Below are 20661 nucleotides of genomic sequence, written 5' to 3'. Positions count from 1 at the left end.
TCCTCCAGCACATAAGAGTGTATTAATTGTCGTGGGATTTCGAATGATATCTTATAACGCTCGCATTAAGGTAATAAAAAGCGATCCCTGCGCGCACACTGAAACAAATTACTCATTGCTTCGCGGGCAAAGTTGATTCTTTTTATAGATATACATATATGATCGCTTCAAAGGCCACCGGGCGGGGCTTGTTTGCGCACGTTCATTTAACACACCCGCGTTCTTTATAATAATCGCTTATGAGCTCAAGTATGCTCCTTTGTTCATCGACGAAGGTGGATCATCGGCTTGTGAACTACACGAAAACGAAAGCAGGAGTACAGTGAGAAAAGACAGTGAATCGCGTCAATGTTCTGACATAGTCATCAACCATTCTCACGAAATATAGCACGTTGCGTGATATTTACACGTTAATCTAGTGCAAGTATCGAGAAAGAGGAGAGACAAGTGTGATTAATGCTGGAATTAACGCTGAAACATGCATGGAAACGAATAAGCAACTTATCGGTTGAATATCTGTAAAATATTCGGCATCGTCAAGAAATCGGCAAGAAACTACGAGGAAGATACGACTACTTCGCTTCTGAATATTACATCGACCTGATTTTGAATATCATAAATTTTTGATCAGCTGAAAACTAAAAACGAAGATACTTTATTGGAGTAAATGACAATCAAGGAATATCGGTCGATAGAGAGAGATCTGACGAGATGAAGCTACAATTTGCGCGTCCAAAATATTTCACCGAGGCGATAGCGCCGATGAGAACTGTCAACTATGTATTGGGACTTCGTGTTTTTGAATATCCTCGTGGTCATCCAAGGCCTGTACTCAGCCTGATCTATCTCTTGTTTATTTACGTCATATATTGTGGTGGCCACTTGCGCGTGGAAAAAGAATATTATGCGAACATTAGACTGATGAAGCTGGAATATGTCCTGTACCAATCATTGACGTACATCGTTGTTGTATCTGTGATACTCAAGATGTTGCTAGGCTGGTGGCATACAAAGGTGAGCGAATAAAATAATGTACGATATCTTGTAAGTTTATTATACCGCGTTTGTGCGGTATACAAACTATACAAGACAATTTTAGGATAAAACTATGCGTCCGTATAAATTATAATATTGTCTTATTATAAATTGACATTTATAGAAATTCAAAGTTTGTTACAAAAAGATCTTCGAGATCGATGAAACATTGCGACAGCTTAGATTGACGGTGAATTATGACAGAATATATTTCGTGACGATCGGAGTCATAACCGCCTGGATTATACTCGTCATCATTATGTGCACCTTGGTTTTCCTTCACTTGCAGAAACGCACGGACTTATTTACTTCACTTTATCTTATGGCGGTATATACGTATTCGTTTACTGTCAACTCTGTTAATATCTTCGAATTCTACATATTTGCGAGGTATGTCGCAAAATTGATTTTCTATAAATAATTCAGAAACTATACTAGGTTTATATTAGATATTAGATTTTTGAAATACATATTATAATATCTAACATGCTATCACACAATAATGCAGATGCTTACAAATGAAATTCGGATTGATCAACAAACTCTTGTGCGAAAGCTTAACAAATTTATCAGTGGAAGAGATAAAACTGGGTATTTTTGAAATAAAAGATTTTGCTGAAATTATGGATACCGAGCAACGGAAGCAAATTCTCTCCACGAATATGTTACTTCGATGGCGTCGGCGGGTGCAATCTCGATTAAATGTTTTTATGTCAGAGAAGCAAGATTCGGCCGTATTTCAGATTGAATCTCACGTTCCATCTCAGCTCGACCAACAATTTCAAAATGTACTCCGGAATCGATCTCAAAGACACAATCCAAATCCGATGACAAAATGTCAGAAACGTAGACATATGTTACAAATAATCAGGTGAGTACAGAGAATTATGAAGTACATTTTTACGAAGTAAACTCTACAAAATATATATTTGAAGCATATAGATTACATTCAGTTAGCATTTTTTCCAAGTAAAAATTAATTCAAAGTTTATCAATTTTGTTGTTATTCAATATTCAAAATTTATTATTTCCTGCAATATGCTTAAAATATTTGAGTTAGATTTTTTAAAAAATGTTTTCAAAAATAAAAGAGAGCTTTTTCTTTGAATAAAAATATTTATCTTTAAGTGTTTTTAAGACAGGTGCACCTGGAGTTGTGTAAAGTATCGAAAATAGTATGCACCATTCTCGGAGTACAGACAGCTTGTGAGATGGCAGTGATTGTCATGTTTCTCACTGGAGCTCTTTATAATTTGTACATTCGATACATTATGAACCAACACATAGTCAAAGGTTTGGCAGGGCAAACGTCTGTGATGTTGGTATTGTGTTTTCTTCACATTGTAAAAGCCGTTGCTCTAAATCGCGTTTGCAAGTATGCGGCCGATGAGGTAATTTATCTCGTCCATCATCGTTTAATAGACGATGGAATTAAAGATTTTGATAGGATTAACATTTACTTGTAGGGAAACAAAACCATCGAAATCATTCACGCGATTTATGGTTGTGACGCAGATACTGACATGCAGGAGGAGGTTTGTTTGTTACAATATATTAACATAATGCATTGTTATTACGTTAACGTATTATAATTATCGCGCGCAATTATTTCAGATTCAACAGTTTGGTATTCAAATTTTGCAAAGTCCGGTGACATTCTTCGCGTTTGGTCTTACTCTGGATAATCGTGTCTTAAGCACGGTTTGTATCAAATTGTTATGTATCATACATGAGTGGTTGCCGTTTATATCAATGATTTTGAAATAAAATTTGTGTGATTAAAAAGATTTAATAATGTCCTTTTCACATTTTTTTATATTAATTATTTTTTTTAAATTCTAATTCTGATTATGTTATAATCATATTTATACTTTTCTTGTTTATAGATTTTGAAAAATGTAACGACCTACTTGGTTATCATGCTACAAGTGGGCAATACGCTGGAATCGAACAATGCTATACAATATTCACATTTTTAAACAATTGTAGATATTAAATAATTATCTTATTGAATTATTTAAGTTATGAGAGAATTAATAATGTATATCAAACAAATGTCGCAAAGTGTCGTAAAAATAAAAACTGCGTACCTTCAAATTCTCCCACTACCCTCGACAGTCGTCGTTCGGCCGCGTATCCGATCGTTGTCAATTATACAGCATACGAGCTTAAGTGAAAAAGAATGGAATTTCCGACGAAGAGGCCAACTTCACGGATCGTCGCCTTGAGTCTCTCGTTTCCCGGTTCTTTGCAAATGCGATTATGTGATTCGATCGCTCGAAGATCGTGAGATTGATTGTCCTTGCGAACTAAACTGGCTTTCCTGTCATGGAAAAAACACAGATGAATTAAAACGGAAGAAACTTATTTTCGTAAAACTGAATACCTAATCTTTTTAAAATAATTTTTAAATGTCAGGATCATTATTCCATCTTTATTAACTTTTTAATTATTTTTTAACAACTAAGATTAACACAAAGAATTACGTATTAGTAATTTCTTATAATATCTGACAAGCAAGAACGGTTTAACTTGAATGAGCGAAACAAAATTAATATATAGATTATTTCGAACGCAATTTGTGACACTTTGACAGAATTTTTTAATTTATTTTTCGAAGATCAGAATTAATTAGCTTAAATTAATTAGCTAAGCCGTTTAGATTCTTTATTTTGGCAAAGGTCAGAATTTTACAGACAACGCTCTCACGCAAGATTATCTTTCATCAAATATGTAAAGAGATAAGCAGTATAAAGCGAACAAATTCCAGTGATAATATAAGTAAATGATCACTCGGAAAGAGTTTATTTTCGTGTGTGTTCATTTCGCGGACAAGCCAATTAAGAAGCGATCGATGAAGCGAATATAGTCAGGTGATTTATTAATTCTATTAATTCCTCTTTTATAATTATCAGTTTTATAAATAAATATATCGACCGTAATAAATAAAAATTTGGGTTTTTCCTCAATGATTTTATAGCATACTACAAAATATTCTGTGCGATGTGTATAATTAAGAACGTTAATTCGCCGCGCGCGCGTTCGTAAAGAGAATTCACGAGGCGCAATTTCTTTGTTCCTCCACAAAGTAAGATAGTTGAGCCGTTATTATTAACTATGTAAACAAAGCGTTTCTTAAATATTGCAGAGAAATTTAACGCTTAATACGCGCACCCCGGATGGCATTGACACTCTCTGCGATGTCTAATAAGCGTGACGTATAATTAATAATCGATTATGAGTCGTGACTGTATTGCATATTCGGCAAAAAATAAATTACGAGCAAAGACAATTCTCACGCTCGTTTTTAATTTATCGCAGTCCCTCGATTTCAAGGGTTCTTCAAAGTCCGCCTTTGTATTACTCAATCATTTTCCAGAAATAGCTCAAGGTAACGTGAGAAATTCTCCTCTGGGGAGCATAAAAGTTGCAATGTTTTGCATACAAAATAACACATTCTAGCCGTACGTTTCTTCGGTATGTTTTCGGATTTGTTTCGGATTGTTATATATAACAAATACATAGTAGTTTATTGGTTCATAATCTTCATCTGTATCCCTCGTGCAACATCTGCATATTCAGTAACGAGATCATGCGCGATCTTCCCGCCAGCAATTATCTTTCTCCAGCACATAAGTGTGTATTAATTGTCGTGGGATCTCGAATGATATCTTATAACGCTCGCATTAAGGTAATAAAAAGTGATCCCTGCGCGCACACTGAAACAAATTACTTATTGCTTCGCGGGCAAACTTAATTCTTTTTATCGATATACATATATGATCGCTTCAAAGGCCACCGAGCGGGGCTCGTTTGCGCACGTTCCTTTAACACACCCGCGTTCTTTATAATAATCGCTTATGAGCTCAAGTATGCTCCTTTGTTCATCGACGAAGGTGGATCATCGACTTGTGAACTGCACGAAAATGAAAGCAGGAGTACAGTGAGAAAAGTCAGTAAATCGCGTCAATGTCCTGACACAGTCATCAACCATTCACTTATCGGTTGAATGTCTGTAAAATATTCGGCACCGTTAAGAAATCGGCAAGAAACTGCGAGGAAGATACACTTCGCTTCTGAATATTACATTAGCCTGATTTTGAATATCACAGATGTTTGAACAAGTGATGAAAGCTAAAAACGAACATATTTCATTGGAGTAAATGACAATCAAAGAATATCGGGCAATAGAGAGAGATCTGACGAGATGAAGCTACAATTTGCGCGTCCAAAATACTTCACCGAGGCGATAGCGCCGATGACAACTGTCAACTATGTATTGGGACTTCGTGTTTTTGAATATCCTCGTGGTCATCCAAGACCTGTACTCAGCCTGATCTATCTCTTGTTTATTTACGTCATATATTGTGGTGGCCACTTGCGCTTGCAAAAAGAATATTATGCAAACATTAGACTGATGAAGCTGGAATATGTCCTGTACCAATTATTGATGTACATCGTTGTTGTATCTGTGATACTCAAGATGTTGCTAGGCTGGTGGCATACAAAGGTGAGCGAATAAAATAATGTACGATATCTTGTAAGTTTATTATACCGCGTTTGTGCGGTATACAAACTATACAAGGCAATTTTAGAATAAAACTATGCGTCGGTATAAATTATAATATTGTCTTATTATAAATTGACATTTATAGAAATTCAAAGTTTGTTACAAAAAGATCTTCGAGATCGACGAAACATTGCGACAGCTTAGATTGACGGTGAATTATGACAGAATATATTTCGTGACGATCGGAGTTATAACCGCCTGGATTATACTCGCCATCATTGCGTGCACCTTGGTTTTCCTTCACTTGCAGAAACGCACGGACTTATTTACTTCACTTTATCTTATGGCGGTATATATGTATTCGTTCACTGTCAACTCTGTTAATATCTTCGAATTCTACATATTTGCGAGGTATGTCGCAAAATTGATTTTCTATAAATAATTCAGAAACTATACTAGGTTTATATTAGATATTAGATTTTTGAAATACATATTATAATATCTAACATGCTATCACACAATAATGCAGATGCTTACAAATGAAATTCGGATTGATCAACAAACTCTTGTGCGAAAGCTTAACAAATTTATCAGTGGAAGAGATAAAACTGGGTATTTTTGAAATAAAAGATTTTGCTGAAATTATGGATACCGAGCAACGGAAGCAAATTCTCTCCACGAAGACGTTACTTCGATGGCGTCGGCGGGTGCAATCTCGATTAAATGTTTTTATGTCAGAGAAGCAAGATTCGGCCGTATTTCAGATTAAATCTCACGTTCCATCTCAGCTCGACCAACAATTTCAAAATGTACTCCGGAATCGATCTCAAAGACACAATCCAAATCCGATGACAAAATGTCAGAAACGTAGACATATGTTACAAATAATCAGGTGAGTACAGAGAATTATGAAGTACATTTTTACGAAGTAAACTCTACAAAATATATATTTGAAGCATACAGATTACATTCAGTTAGCATTTTTTCCAAGTAAAAATTGATTCAAAGTTTATCAATTTTGTTGTTATTCAATATTCAAAATTTATTATTTCCTGCAATATGCTTAAGATATTTGAGTTAGATTTTTTAAAAATGTTTTCAAAAATAAAAGAAAGCGTTTTCTTTGAATAAAAATATTTATCTTTAAGTGTTTTTAAGACAGGTGCACCTGGAGTTGTGTAAAGTATCGAAAATAGTATGCACCATTCTCGGAGTTCAGACAGCTTTGGAGATGGCAGTGATTGTCATGTTTCTCACTGGAGCTCTTTATAATTTGTACATTCGATACATTATGAACCAACACATAGTCAAAGGTTTGGTAGAGAAAACATCTGGGATGTTGATATTGTTTTTTCTTCACATTGTGAAAGCCGTTGCTCTGAATCGCGTTTGCAAGTATGCGGCCGATGAGGTAATTTATCTCGTCCATCATCGTCCATTTCTACCAATGCGGATTAATTTTGATCTTAGTTTAATTTACTTTTTATCTTTTTCTAATTTTTAAAACTAAATAAGGATAAAAAGTAAGTTAAATAGAGATCAGAGTTAATCGGCATTGGTAGAAATGGACATTAGACGATGGAATTAAAGATTTTGATACACTGAGAAAAAAAATTTATTAATCCTAAAAAATATTTAGTCCGATACGAGCAACTAAATATTTTAGGTAGTTTAACTAAACGTTAATTAAATTATTCAATTTTTTATTTAAAAATTTTAAAGGTTAACATGAATGCATTATACCTTTTTTAGTAAGCAACTTAATAATTGTTGAAACAACTAATGTTTAGTTAACTAACTAACATGTTTAGTTGCTCGTATCGGACTAAATATTTTTTGGGATTATTAAATTTTTTTCTCAGTGTAGGATTAACATTTACTTGTAGGGAAACAAAACCATCGAAATTATTCACGCGATTTATGGTTGTGACGCAGATACTGACATGCAGGAGGAGGTTTGTTTGTTACAATACATTAACATAATGCATTGTTATTACGTTAATGTATTATACAATTATCGCGCGCAATTATTTCAGATTCAACAGTTTGGTATTCAAATTTTGCAAAGTCCGGTGACATTCTCCGCGTTTGGTCTTACTCTGGATAATCGTGTCTTAAGCATGGTTTGTATCAAATTGCTATGTATGCATACATGAGTAGTTGCCGTTATATCAACGAGTTTGACATAAAATGATAAAATTTATGTGATTAAAAAGATTTAATAATGTCCTTTTTACATTTTTTTATACTAATTATTTTTAGAAATTATTTTTTTATAATTCTTATAATACCAATTATATTATAATCATATTTATACTTTTTTTGTTTATAGATTTTGAAAAATGTAACGACCTACTTGGTTATCATACTACAAGTAAGCAATACGCTGGAATCGAACAATGCTATAGAATATTCACATTTTTAAAGAATTATAGATATTAAATAACTATCTTATTGAATTATTTAAGTTATGAGAGAATTAATAATGTATATCAAACAAATGTCGCAAAGTGTCGTAAAAATAAAAACTGCGTAAAATAAAGTGCAGTGATCTATAAAATATTTAATGAATTCTCTTACGATCTCCCTTTAAACTCCACAATAAAATTTTACACGTCGTAATTTATTAAACGAGACCAGCGCGTCGCGCGTCCCTTCTCATTCAATCTTTGTGAATTTCGCAGATAAAAAATTTTACAAACAAAATAAGTAATTAATGTATCATTTAATATAGCAAACACAAAAGTAATTAATTAATGTATTATTTAATATAGCAATATAACGATAAGTCATAAACTTTTGATAAATTAATTTGATAAATTCCTATAATGAAAACAATAACAGAGGGGTGTTCGCGTGACACATTTCTAGATGTTTAACATTTTCAACTTGAAAAAACCGACTGTGTGGTTGCAAATGTCAACTACGACAAAGAAATTTATGCTGAATGTAAAAGCATTACGTTGTATAAGCATACACTCGGAAGAAATGTGTGTGTGCGTCGGTTATTACATATTCTCCGTTTCATCTTCATACTACTCATTTCCCTTTATTGCTACAACGTCGGCGGTGTTATCGGGATCTATATCAGAATGTACGCCCTCTCGAACTTGAAGTTTCTTGCAATATGCATGATAATTGCTTGTAATTATCATAAATAATTAGCGCGATAAAATGGAATTTATGCAACGACATTAATTACAAGAAAAATTCTAGAGATTATTGATAATTTATGGAATAATTTCGTGTGATATAACAAACTATTAAAAATCTTTCTTATTGTGCATCACGTCTTTATCTTACAACTGTGTCTCAATAACACGAGCTTGCATTTTTAACCCTCGTACTGTCGTTAACAAGATAGCTCTTAGCTTGATACTTCGCACGATATCGATCTTGCCGATGAAGTCTCCTGGGCATTCATCCATTATGAGATCACGGACACCCGATGTATTAGTCGTTTATTTCGCACCGCCCGCCTTGTCATCGTTTAAATTTATCATTATCTATCGCATAATGCTGCCGTTCAATAATTGTAATTTCATCATGCTTTATTTTTAGCATTCCACAATAAATGAATCAATTATTTTTATAATTATTAATCGTTATAATTTTTTAAAAATGTGCTTAGAACATTCCGTCATATATGACAGCACTTTTCTGCACAATGTACAGATAATTAAGAATAAATTAATGCTGAAAAAAGAATTTTTAGACGAAAGATTAAATTTCTCTTTCGATTTCTCTCTCTCTCCTTTAAAGAAGCTACCTTTAAAGTACAGGAGATAAAAATAATATAAATAAAAAGGGTAGATATTACGTCGCGCTGGTCTCTTCGAGGGTCAAAAGTAATCGCAATTGTTTAATTCGCTCACAGAGACATCACTTACAACATTCCAATGATCTAGGGCAGCAAAACCACTTTCGAAATCCCACGGCGTATTCGCCATAGGAAATGAAAAAAGGCGTGAACGACTATTTACGCAATACACTCGCGGGCCGATATTGATTGCGAGACGAGCGAATGAATCCTTTGGGACATGGGCATCGCGAACATCGCATACTTGGGTCGCGCGTTCATTACTTCACCGCCGCCGTCACCTGTTCGACCACTATCGGTGGTCGCCCACCCTTGTCGGGGGTGACATTTAGTATTACGCTGTCCGCACGTGTGTGGAACACGCGAGGAGGTGACGCAGTCACGAGACTCATCGTTCATTCCCCGATCGCGAGGTGCGCGTACGTGTGTAGGGCGAAGAGCGCTCGTTCGTCGTTATCGAGGCCAGCGGGTGAATCCCGATCATCTACGAAGATGTTCCAGCCGAAGACTATGCAGGAGAGCATCATGCCGCTGTTAGTGGCGAACATCGTGGTCGGCACGGGGATTTGGACCAGCAAGCGAGGCAGGCTTCTGAACGTCGCCTATTCGTTGATCTGCATGGTGACCTATTGCTTCCTGATGAAGCTGTCGACGGAATACCTGGGCGACTATTATCTGCACAAGGTGAACTCGCTCGGCGACATGACGTTCCAAGGGATCTTCTACGCCAACATTTGCCTGACGTTGTGCCTCATCCCTTGCGGCTGGCTGAGAAGGAAGGTAACTTTAGGGGATTGCCATGGAGAATGACATTATAGCGCGAGAATTTCAAGATCTAAAGTTTAATTCAGAAAAGAAGATTAATTTTTATATTAATATAAAATCTTTATTCAACTTCGAAAGTGGGACTCTTGGTCTATTAAACTTGATCTTGCGCAACTTGGGGCTGAATAGGAGCTGACGCGATTATTATTTTTGAACTTTCGCAGCACATGAAGGCGGCGATGATGCGCATCCTGATGTGCGAGAAAACCATGGATCAGATGGGGATACAGAAGAACTATCGGAAATTGTATCTGAATCAGCTTTACGCCCTCATATTAGTCGTGGTGATATTCGTCATATTCGTAGTGGTCAATTACGATGGGATGTTTGTGGAAGATACGCCGATTCATATCAGATTCATCATCATGTTCGCCGTAAATTATCCCGTCGTCTTACTCTACGTGGGCGACGTGTCGTTCTTGCACTGGGTCAGGTAAAAGCGAGTTTTCTCACATGAGTACGAAACGAAGATTCGCTAATTAATCCCATCTACGAATGCACGAGAAGCTTGGTATTGATTCGCAATAATTTTAGACCCCGACTACTTGCTGCAAACTTTTATCGTGACATTGTTACGTTTTGCGACAGTGCCCAGGTAGCAGAGTGATGTCAAATGACCGAAATGACGTATTAATAACGTCAACAATACGTTATTAAGGCGTGTTTAGACCTGCTATCTGGGTAATTAGTAAAGACTATGTATTAAGTAATCGTTGCTGCCTTTTTCTGTCTCGCTCTTGCCACGAACGCTTGAAGCTACTCGAAGATTCGGTTCGAGCAGTTGAACAATCTGCTGCAACGCATGTTAACGACCACGCCCGATTCGCCGCAGCACAAGAGGGTGCTGAAAATGAAGGACGAGTGGAACAAGCCCTTCACCGCATCCGCGACGCAACCGGATCGTAGGACCAAGGACAACACCGACACGATGAGGGCCGTCAAGTGAGATTTTTACTTCAGCACGTGTATAAATAAATTTTTTCATAATTTTACATCAAGAGCACCTTGCATGTGCATTTTGCACATGTGTGCTGCAATTATGTTTGCATGACAACCAGTCGTTCATGAGTGACGTCAACTCTATCTCTTGATCTATTGCCCATTTATTTCTGAAGAAATCTGAGAAATCTGACAATTAACATATTTTCAATGACGTACATTTTTTCACAAATTAAATAAATGGTAGCCGGGTACGTAATCAAGTCACCCTTGAAAAAATAATGTAATTAAATATTAAAAAACTATTTATAATTTTACGTTTTGGTTGAACAGTATTTTGTTGTAGAATATTACACTGTAATACTTTTTCGATTTGGCTGACAATGTTCTCTTCTTTATGTCGAACTAAGGCAAGTTCATTTGGAGTTAATCAAGTCCACCAGGAGTACAAATGAAGCGTACGGCATACAAATTCTCCTTTCCATGACGATATCGTTCGTGCTCATCACCAGTCTCCTGTACTACGCTTACACGATTTTCTGGGTGAAAATGTCCAGGGAAGCATTTCGACAGGAAATGATACCGGTTGTCGGCTGGATTCTGTTCTACTCGTCGAAGGTCCTCATTATAAATCACATGTGCGCAATGGCGAGCATTGAGGCAAGTAAAGCTTTTATGCGCTCTTTTATCTTTTCTCGTTTTGGAATTAGCAAAAAAAAAAACATAAATTCTTTTAAATATTATTGTTTTCTTGAATACCGGAAAAATACGCGCGGTAACAATATGCCGATGCCTGAACTTTTGCAGGCCGCGAACACGGGTGATATAATCTGCGAGCTGTACGAGCCATCGACCAGCAAAGAATTTCGCGCGGAGGCAAGTAACCATCGCCAATATATTAGCCAAATATAACATGTGAGAAACAGGCGAGACAAGAAATCAATGTCGAAGTCTTTTGCAGATACGCGACTTCACTCTGCAACTGATACAGAACCCGTTAATCTTCACGGCGTGCGGATTCTTCAATCTGGATCACACGTTCATTCACGGGGTAAGCGTTGATGGGTCGTCTGGAATTTCATGTAAAGCAGAAAGTCATTACGGAGATGTTAAAGTGATAAGTTTCTCCGAGATTTATCGCGTAAAAGTATAGACCCTTGCATAATCGCTCGCGAGCTGATAATGCATGTTATTAGTTCGACCTACTTTAATTTCCATCCTAATAGCACCGTAGTTTCGCGAGTATTCATCTACTTTTTGTTGTTCCGTTGCTTCACTATTACATTTAATCTCAGACCTCGTCTCAACTTAAGTTGTAACTTTTACGGCTGCGATTGAGGATTAACTGTCGAAAGTTATAAAGTCTCGTGTAGCACATTAACGTCAGAGCATGACGTGAGATTAAAATGTACAAAATATCTCACGCTTCACTAAAATAAGAGCTTTTAATCTTCGATTGTAGAGGTGGAGTCTTGGGACTTCTGCCATTTATTTTGTAACTTTAATCAATTGTTTTTCTAGAAAAAAAAATAAAACTTGATTCTGTGTGCTGAAAGTTAATGCTGAAAGATAAAAAAAAATACAGAAAATGTATATACAAAAAAAAACGAAGCAATTGTTATATAATTAGATATATAATTAAGTTCATATAATTAAATTTGTTAATTAAATTTATATAATTAATTAAATATTCTCTTTTTTATTTTAATTTTTTATTCTATCTCTGAAGATAAGAGTCTCTAGGGCTCTTTATCCGCTAGTATGTAATGTCCATGCAGTTAAAAGAATTGTTAAATAAAAATACAAATGAAGATAAGTACTGCAGAATCAGATTATCAAATTTTCTGCTTCTTCTCAGGTCATTGGCTCGGTCACCACGTATCTCGTGATTCTCATCCAAGTCGGAGATTTACCCGCGGGAAAGTCATCAAATTCTACCATAAACTACAACGACACGAATTTCACCGATATGTTTACAACCGTTAGTTATCCATGAAGGCGAACTTCGCGCAGTTTTTTTATTTCCTATTTTTCCGTACAAATTACATTCCGTACATGTAAGAAATGAAAGATTTGATGAAATACGCGTGACCGTTTTCGTGGATACATATACTTTGTGTGCGCTCGCGTGATGCGAAGATAAAAAGAAATTAATTCTTTTTTCTTATTGGGTGCCGAAACTTTCATGCACAGATATAACAATATATTTTAGCAAATTAAAGAGCATTATTTATGTATATTATAAAGTGTTATTATATATCTTTTTCTACAAAAGGTGATATCGATTTGTTTTATCCCCGTCAACTTTCTAAGCGGGATAGTCGCGAGATTAAAGACCAATTTTAGCAGAGCTAAATTCTTTTTATAGTGCTTAAACACTTATTTTATAGCGCCTACTGATTCCCCAAATTTACGTTCCCATCTTCGCGATTGTAGACACGGAAGGGACAACGCTGCAAGGTGTTTAATTGTTCGATCAGTTAACGAGGATCCGATGAGATCGGATTCCACCCGACGATTTTCCGCCAATTAGAACGCCGACGGGGATATTGCGTCAATTACGCTACCCTAAGTGCACTTATCCTGCTGTCCAGATGGAGGTGTTAGCCCGTGAAATTCGGCCCTACCGTAATTCAATAGATTCTAACTCGGGCACAGCCTCGTATTCCCGATCAATTACACGTGTGAGTCGCAACGTGAAATTTTCGCGAGACTTCTCCCTTTCTTCCATAATCCATTATAATTAATATTATTCTTGTACCGTATTTATTATATTTAAATAATACATATATGTTATACTTTTTTGTTATTTTTTTCGATGCGCGGATGCTGTAAATGTTTTGCGCTTGTTCTTCAACTTATTTGTATCTTTTTTTTTCTATTTAAATTGTAGAATACTGACGAATTAATCGCCGCACGATCTTATTTCTGAAAAGCAAGAATTCAAACATTAATATATTTTACTGTATAGAATCGCGCGAATTACTTTAATGCAACCGACGATGTCCCGTCGCGTCGGTGCATTCGATGCATAATCCGCGAGGAAACATGCTCGAACGTACGGTTTGGGGCCAAGGGGAACGCATAGGGCGTACGTTTACATCGAGGATAACATTAATTGGGAATTAAGGGCGCGAACGCCAGTGGCCGTCAGGAGCCACCTGCTACTACTGGTACAGTAGTCCTCGTCGAGCCAAGGGGATTGATTTATTGTACCCGAGGGAGAAAGAGGGTTTGTGCCGAGGGTTTTCAGACCGATCCCACCAATGTCGTTGTACTCTCCCGTTAAATAAAATTCTTAAGAGGCGTCGCAGATACATTATCAACGATATTGTTTTCTGCAGCCGCCCTTTTCTCCCGCAAGTGATCGAATCTTTTGTTTTAAAGTATACATGATCACGTTTACACGTTCGGCGGCTAATTCTGCTTATTCTTTAACGTTACACAATAAAAGAATCATTATAATTAAATAGATTTCTTTATAGAAAATATATATAAGTATACATCGGCATCAATTCAAACCGAAATATGATGAAAGTTTAAATAAGTATTTTGAGCGTGAAGATATATTTCTAAGAAATCTGTTAAGTCGAAACAGAAATTCAATGTAAAGAATAAATATCTACTGTGATCAATAAGTAACAATCTTATTAATGTTCCATAAAAAATTTATGATGTAAATAAAAATCTTAATAATATACATAATTTTTTTAACTCTTCAATTGATAGTTTTCTAGATGCAAAATCACGTATATCGTTTAAAAATTCGTTTAAAATTGTCAAAAAATAAAAAACAATTGCGGTTTAATTGAAGTTCCTTATTTGTAATTATATTGGTCAAAAATTTAACGGGGCAAAAAGAAGAAAGAATACAAATGAAGAGTTCGGTAAGTGAAATCCGTAACGGGCCCGATCAATGGGGTGTATTTTTCTCCCGAGCGAAGCATACGGCCTGGATTAGAGATGGAAATTGTGGAAAGGCAAACACAAACAGCGGCCTACGATCCTAATAATCCGCAAACGTCGTTTATCATCCGAAAGCGGATCCGCCCTAACTCGAGACCACTCCTACTCGAGGGTGCGCGCAGTCGCCGACTGCTGTCTCTTATCCATCCTTATATGTGGTATGTGTATATGTATATGCATTTGTATTGTATGTATATGCCTTGGTATTAAACTTGTCACGCTTATATGTACCGACTCATTTATTTAATTTTTTGCTATAACTTTGCGATATGATCAGATATGATATATATATTAATATTTTATTATTTATTAATAAGAAAATATTTTATATACATATATATATATATATATATATATATATATGTTACACAGAATCTAAAATCATATCAGATATGATTTTATATTTACAGATATAAAAATACAGGAAACCAACCTTTACAATTTTTTATTGCCATATTTCAACTTATTTTTTAATTTTTTAGCATTTATTCCGTATGTCTTCAATCTTTCTGCATTCAAAGACATCGTTGGATCATCATAATCTGGTTTGCGCTTTCCAGTGTTTATTTGATTAAATTGAGAACTCTTATTCTTGTTTTTCTTCTGGCCTGCAGATTTATTGACAGATACCATCCTTTCGTTATTGTTTTCTACTTTAATGTTATTAGTGTCCGCTTTCATTTGAGAATCTTTCTTTACTGTGTTGTCTGTCTTCATTTTCTTAGAAATTGGATCGTCGCCGTCGGCATTTAATTTATTCTTTCGTTTCTGGTTTTTGCTTTTATTTATTATGTTTTTCTTTTGCGTATCATTATTTTTTTCATCCACCTGTCTGTCATCATTATTATGCAAATTATTCTGTACACTATTCTCTGCTGTATGCACGCTTTTTTCCTTAGAAATAGTAACAGTATTTGTAGACTCGTTAGGATTGTTGGCTTTAGCTCTCTTCTTTCGCCTACGTTTCTTATCACTGGTTTCAGTTTGCTCAGTGACTGGTTCAGTTTCTTCTTCCTCTCTTTCTTCTGGTTCACTAAATATACATAATTAATATACAATTTATTACATACATATAGTATATATAGTATATATTTTTAATCCTCATGTAAAACTTACGTATATAAGCTCTTAAGAATTTTTCGCTTATGTGCGTCATTCATCGATTTTTCTTTATATGTTCGAATCTCATTTTTTTCTACATGTTCTGGTTTATATTTAAGAGTATGTCTTAAGGGACACCATTTATTCAACTCCTTATCATCAGCCATTAAAATCTTGAAACATAAAAATGTTTGTTGAATATGAAATGATACCGTTAGTTATTGACCCCATTTTATACAATTAACACTTACCTCTTCAACACTCAACCCATAATCGTTTGGCACTACTTTCCGATATTTAAATCTACAAGGCAAGTCTCCAATCATGTCCTCATAATCCAATGAGTAATATTGATCGAAATAATCTGCATACGAAGGAAATTGTTTTGGATCAAATTTGGGTTTCTCCTTTGCTATAAGTTCAGCGAATTTAGAGCGCTTCCTTCGTTTTCTCTTTTTCGTATTTTCAATGAGTTCAGATTGCAGATCTCGGGATTCATTATAATCTGCATCCATCTGCAATCAAATGACTGATGACATTCCTATTCAAAATATATCAGCTAAATATATAACAGGTAGACTATAATAAGCACATTAAAATCTGGATCTTCACAATGAGGTTCTTCTGGTGCAGCTTCCATGTCAATTTTATCTTTAGTTGGATCATAGGTGTCCCATTTAGGCTCGATATCCAATTCTTCATCAATCTCTGGGAATTCAGGCTTCTGCATCTCGTCTTCACCACCAGCATAATATTCATCATTAAAAATTTCTTTCATCCTTCTGTCGTGTTCATTTGGATCGAAATCGGAATCAAAATCAACATTATCGAAGCGCATATCGTCATTTCCTACAATTAGTATAAACGTAGCATAATGTTGAACAATTTGATATAAATTTTACACGTTCGGAAGGTGAAAAGTCATAGTACCTGTAATTTCTTTCAACTTTTCTATCTTTTCTTCTATTTCCTTTCTCTTCAACGCCTTCAATTGCTTTAGTTCCTCTCTCTTTTGCTGTTTCTCTTGCTCTTTTCTTTGCTTAACTTCGACTCTCTTCTGAGCCCTACGCGTATCTTTCTTTCGCATTGAGTTTTCCATTGTTCGTGGATACCTTAGTGAAACGTAAAGTTCATGAATAGAAAAAAATGATAGCATATGTAATAGTTAACATTTATTTGAGTAAGAATTCATACCTCTTGATAAATTCTTGATCAGGTTCTTCGAATCTAAAATTGTATTTATGTTCAAATTCTTCTTGCATTTGGATAGTCTTCTCATCTTCTGACAAATTCTCATCGCTGTCATGAATAACATGATTGTACTCTAAATCAACGTCATAAGATTCATTATCCATATACTTATTATTTAAAATATAATCTCTCAAGAATTTCTCATTTCGGTTTAAATTAGGATCTGACCAAAAATCACGCAATGGTTTAAGCATTTCCTTTTCTTTGGGATCTATTTCTACCTCTTGGCCTTTCAACCACTCCTTGTATGATTCTTCTTCCTAAACAAGTAAAACAATAACAGCATTACACACAATAATACATACACATGAAATTATTAAAAATGTAAGAATTAAAAGTACTTTGTGCTTCTCCTCTTCTGTCTTTTGTTTTATCTTTAAGAGATCATCTTCATCTTCATCCTTTAGAGCATGTTTAAAACTGTCTTTCAATTCTTTTTGTTCCTCCACGTAAGTCGGGATTTTAGATTTAACTTCTTGTCTTGCGTCATCTTCGTCTTCGCTGCTACTAAACCGTCCATCTCTTTCTAATATTATCTTACGTTCGTAATCGCGTAAAAAGAGAGGCTTTTCTTTCTTTGATTTCTTTTTTTCTTCTTCTTCTGCTTTAGCACTTTCTGATATTCCAGGTTTGCCAATATCATTAAAGAACTTAACTTCTTCATCGTACGTGCTTGGATCCTTAGATTTCAAACGTGCCAACGTTATGAGAAACTCTTTATCAAATTCTGGATTGTGAACCTGAAAAGAATAAATTATTGTTATGCATTTATTAGTATTACTATATATATAATTAAATTCGTTGTGGTATAAAAAGGAGATAAAATACAACATCTTCTAACACAAGTTAAGAAAATATTTATAATAGGTACTATACATAATAAGAGCAACTAGTAATTTGTCAAACAAACTAGAAATCAACATACATTCTCATCTTCCGATGAACTGCTATCACTGGATTCATCCGCCGAAAATGCAGCATCTTCTCCATACCTTGCCTTCACTACAAAATAAATAAAAATAAGAAAAAAATTGCAATCATGTACGCATTTAAAAAACCATATAAAATAATTTGATGTAGTAACTTAACATTAACCATGACAGATATAATATCAGATTGGTTTTTCGTAACTTAATTAAATATTTTAATTCTTTTGCGTATATCAATCAATTGTAATCATGTTACTGTAATACAGTTTTTGGCTAGAGAAATTCTTGTGGTGATCCTATAGAATAAACTCCTGACTTATAGTCGACAAATCGGAGATTCAACTTTGAGAAATTAAGAGATTGATTGAGATTGATTGAAAAGATGAAGATAAGGAGTTAAAAGAATTAGAAAATTTCAAGAAGCATAGTATTGTGTCTTAATTATATATGTATAGAGTATATATGCTTGTTCTTATTTGTCAATTCCTAGTTCTTTTACTCTTATAAACCGAGTTATAGATAAGGGTCGGGATCAAATCTGAAACCTGTCGACTACAAGTCGAACGTTCCTACAAGGAGCCACAAGCATCACTTCTCTTGCTCTTCTGTTAGCTTTACATTACTCGTAGTTTTTTCAACGTGGTTACTCGCATGGAGTGTATTTTACACCTCAATATATTATATCTTAATTTTCTCTATTCTCTTTGATGATTTACAATTAAAAGTAAGATAAAAGTTAAAATAAAAGTTGATCATATTCTATATATTTTCTAGAGAAAGATTAAGCGCAAAAGTTCTTTAATTGTGAAACAATTTATGTAACATTCGATCGGTTTTATTCTGTAAATTTAGATGATTTCTGTGGCTAGAGTGTATTTTACACCTCTCGCGAGTAACGTAAGGTTGAGGCGCACATAGGTTAGGTTCACTCACGTTTATGTAATTCCTCCTTTTGACGGAAGGTATCGTAAATATTGGCGTATTCCTTGTTTATTTTCAATTCTCCATCGGAGTCGGAGTTATCGCCGTTGAACAACATAGACATTTTAATCGAGCGCACATGCAAAGCGTGTAAATTGTAAAAGCGACGCAAAGCACAACCGGAAGTATGTACCTGCACAGCAGTACAGCACTGCACAGCGACCTAACCTAATATCAAATGCTTTGAACTCTTTGAAGTAGCATACACATATTTATTGCAAGCATATTTTTAGGAAACAGAAACTAGCTCCCTGGTAACAACACTTTAAAAGAAATACTTGTGTATATACAGAAATAAGAAATAATGACAGTATTAAGAATAGTTATACATATTATTTAATGAATCTAAAGCAGTCACATTTATTGACGATTACTTGATGATTATTCATACACGTTTTTATAATTGATGTTACAGAGTTGCTTGTGAGTTACAAGAATGGCTTATATCTTGAATAAGGCTCCTGTTTTGTGCCGATCTGTTTTTCGCAAGAATATAATTTCTGGTCCTGTCAACAAAAACACGCTCGTGAGAAGTTATGAACATCTTACTAATAGGACTAATACCTGGGCAGAGCAGAAATATAAACTTAAGGACAATATAAGCAACGGTTATCAGCTTGTATATAGGGAACATTCAACTATTAATGGAACAATTATTGTGGCGTATCATATTGGATGGATATGTCTTGCTGCCGCTACGTTTAGTTTTGGATATTTGATCTACATGAATCCACCAGTACTAAAGAAAGGAACAGAGGGTATATTACGTACTGGATATGTATTAAGGCCTTTGACGAACGTGCAAAGGGTACTCATATTGTTTACTAGTTTTGCTTTATCCATCATACTCATAGTAGGCAGCAAAGGACTTCCACTTAGAATTTATTACAGTTCTAAGGAGAAAGTGTACAAGGCTGTGTTTGTAAATAGAATATTTGGCAAGAAACAAATAGAAACATTTGGCGAAGGTACTGTTGTACCTATATCGAATCGTAAATTTCTAGGAGATATATTTTTTAAAATTAATAACCGCATTGTTCTACTTGATAAAGAATGTTTTCCAGTGCAATATGTACGTGAGCGAATGCTTCGCAAAACCGAATAGAATTATAAGTATTGAAATATTTGTATATCATTGCATCCTATACTGCACAGACATTTGTGTCATCAATGATATTGTTTCCTCATTTTATACATTAGTTACATAGTGATATAGTGAACACTGAACAAGATTAAGCTAACATATTTTTTATAAAATAACACATGGAATTCATTTACTGTAAATATATGTATATATACCATAA

The 20661-nt window shown here is 34.8% G+C and overlaps 5 protein-coding genes across 7 annotated transcripts; 4 read left to right on the top strand and 1 right to left on the bottom strand.

The window, feature by feature from the left end:
• Positions 1–174: 174 nt before the first annotated feature.
• On the top strand, positions 175–3132 carry LOC139780392 (uncharacterized). Its single transcript, XM_071719027.1, has 7 exons — positions 175–1014; positions 1160–1425; positions 1544–1906; positions 2174–2426; positions 2502–2570; positions 2650–2736; positions 2922–3132. The coding sequence occupies exons 1-7, from the start codon at positions 712–714 to the stop codon at positions 3012–3014; spliced, it is 1434 nt and encodes a 477-aa protein (XP_071575128.1). The 5' UTR covers positions 175–711; the 3' UTR covers positions 3015–3132.
• A 125-nt stretch (positions 3133–3257) lies between these two features.
• On the top strand, positions 3258–8105 carry LOC139780381 (uncharacterized). 2 transcript variants are annotated; one of them, XM_071719012.1, is made up of 7 exons: positions 3258–5545; positions 5691–5956; positions 6075–6437; positions 6704–6956; positions 7432–7500; positions 7582–7668; positions 7878–8105. In XM_071719012.1, exons 1-7 carry the CDS (start codon positions 5243–5245, stop codon positions 7968–7970), a joined length of 1434 nt encoding a protein of 477 aa, XP_071575113.1. In that variant the 5' UTR covers positions 3258–5242; the 3' UTR covers positions 7971–8105. The 2 variants fall into 2 exon arrangements, with proteins under 2 accessions (XP_071575113.1, XP_071575105.1); XM_071719004.1 differs by having other exon boundaries at positions 7432–7668.
• A 256-nt stretch (positions 8106–8361) lies between these two features.
• LOC139780345 (putative gustatory receptor 28a) lies at positions 8362–13479 on the top strand. Its single transcript, XM_071718969.1, has 7 exons — positions 8362–10145; positions 10355–10623; positions 10947–11132; positions 11540–11789; positions 11937–12005; positions 12091–12180; positions 12988–13479. The coding sequence occupies exons 1-7, from the start codon at positions 9570–9572 to the stop codon at positions 13123–13125; spliced, it is 1578 nt and encodes a 525-aa protein (XP_071575070.1). The 5' UTR covers positions 8362–9569; the 3' UTR covers positions 13126–13479.
• Positions 13480–13878: 399 nt separating this feature from the next.
• On the bottom strand, positions 13879–19446 carry LOC139780336 (protein KRI1 homolog). The gene is made up of 10 exons (XM_071718963.1): positions 19310–19446; positions 18373–18449; positions 17789–18187; positions 17391–17707; positions 17127–17308; positions 16789–17045; positions 16448–16711; positions 16212–16369; positions 15529–16128; positions 13879–14057 (listed from the first exon to the last, which is right to left on the bottom strand). The coding sequence occupies exons 1-9, from the start codon at positions 19419–19421 to the stop codon at positions 15531–15533; spliced, it is 2364 nt and encodes a 787-aa protein (XP_071575064.1). The 5' UTR covers positions 19422–19446; the 3' UTR covers positions 13879–14057; positions 15529–15530.
• On the top strand, positions 19341–20661 carry LOC139780365 (uncharacterized). Of its 2 annotated transcripts, none has more exons than XM_071718988.1 (2): positions 19341–19482; positions 19773–20661. In XM_071718988.1, exon 2 carries the CDS (start codon positions 19794–19796, stop codon positions 20460–20462), a length of 669 nt encoding a protein of 222 aa, XP_071575089.1. In that variant the 5' UTR covers positions 19341–19482; positions 19773–19793; the 3' UTR covers positions 20463–20661. The 2 variants fall into 2 exon arrangements, with proteins under 2 accessions (XP_071575089.1, XP_071575095.1); XM_071718994.1 differs by lacking the exon at positions 19341–19482 and adding an exon at positions 19485–19611.

Source organism: Temnothorax nylanderi, unplaced genomic scaffold (assembly GCF_030848795.1).
Source record: "Temnothorax nylanderi isolate EJ_2023f unplaced genomic scaffold, tnyl_v1.0 TNYL_tig0007_pilon, whole genome shotgun sequence".
Classification (NCBI taxonomy): domain Eukaryota; kingdom Metazoa; phylum Arthropoda; class Insecta; order Hymenoptera; family Formicidae; genus Temnothorax; species Temnothorax nylanderi.
This window is presented reverse-complemented; position numbering and strand designations above follow the sequence as displayed.

Bases quoted from the DNA above. Each gene is read 5' to 3' on its own strand.
- LOC139780345 (XM_071718969.1), top strand. From the start codon at position 9,570: ATGAATCCTTTGGGACATGGGCATCGCGAACATCGCATACTTGGGTCG. The intron at 10,146-10,354 runs GTAACTTTAGGG...GAACTTTCGCAG, and splicing joins GCGGCTGGCTGAGAAGGAAG to CACATGAAGGCGGCGATGAT. The intron at 12,006-12,090 runs GCAAGTAACCAT...AGTCTTTTGCAG, and splicing joins GCAAAGAATTTCGCGCGGAG to ATACGCGACTTCACTCTGCA.
- LOC139780392 (XM_071719027.1), top strand. From the start codon at position 712: ATGAAGCTACAATTTGCGCGTCCAAAATATTTCACCGAGGCGATAGCG. The intron at 1,015-1,159 runs GTGAGCGAATAA...TGACATTTATAG, and splicing joins TAGGCTGGTGGCATACAAAG to AAATTCAAAGTTTGTTACAA. The intron at 1,907-2,173 runs GTGAGTACAGAG...AGTGTTTTTAAG, and splicing joins CATATGTTACAAATAATCAG to ACAGGTGCACCTGGAGTTGT.
- LOC139780381 (XM_071719004.1), top strand. From the start codon at position 5,243: ATGAAGCTACAATTTGCGCGTCCAAAATACTTCACCGAGGCGATAGCG. The intron at 6,957-7,431 runs GTAATTTATCTC...ATTTACTTGTAG, and splicing joins GCAAGTATGCGGCCGATGAG to GGAAACAAAACCATCGAAAT. The intron at 7,669-7,877 runs GTTTGTATCAAA...TTTTGTTTATAG, and splicing joins ATAATCGTGTCTTAAGCATG to ATTTTGAAAAATGTAACGAC.
- LOC139780336 (XM_071718963.1), bottom strand. From the start codon at position 19,421: ATGTCTATGTTGTTCAACGGCGATAACTCCGACTCCGATGGAGAATTG. The intron at 17,046-17,126 runs GTACTATGACTT...TACTAATTGTAG, and splicing joins AAAGTTGAAAGAAATTACAG to GAAATGACGATATGCGCTTC. The intron at 16,712-16,788 runs GTGCTTATTATA...ATTTGATTGCAG, and splicing joins GTGAAGATCCAGATTTTAAT to ATGGATGCAGATTATAATGA.
- LOC139780365 (XM_071718988.1), top strand. From the start codon at position 19,794: ATGGCTTATATCTTGAATAAGGCTCCTGTTTTGTGCCGATCTGTTTTT.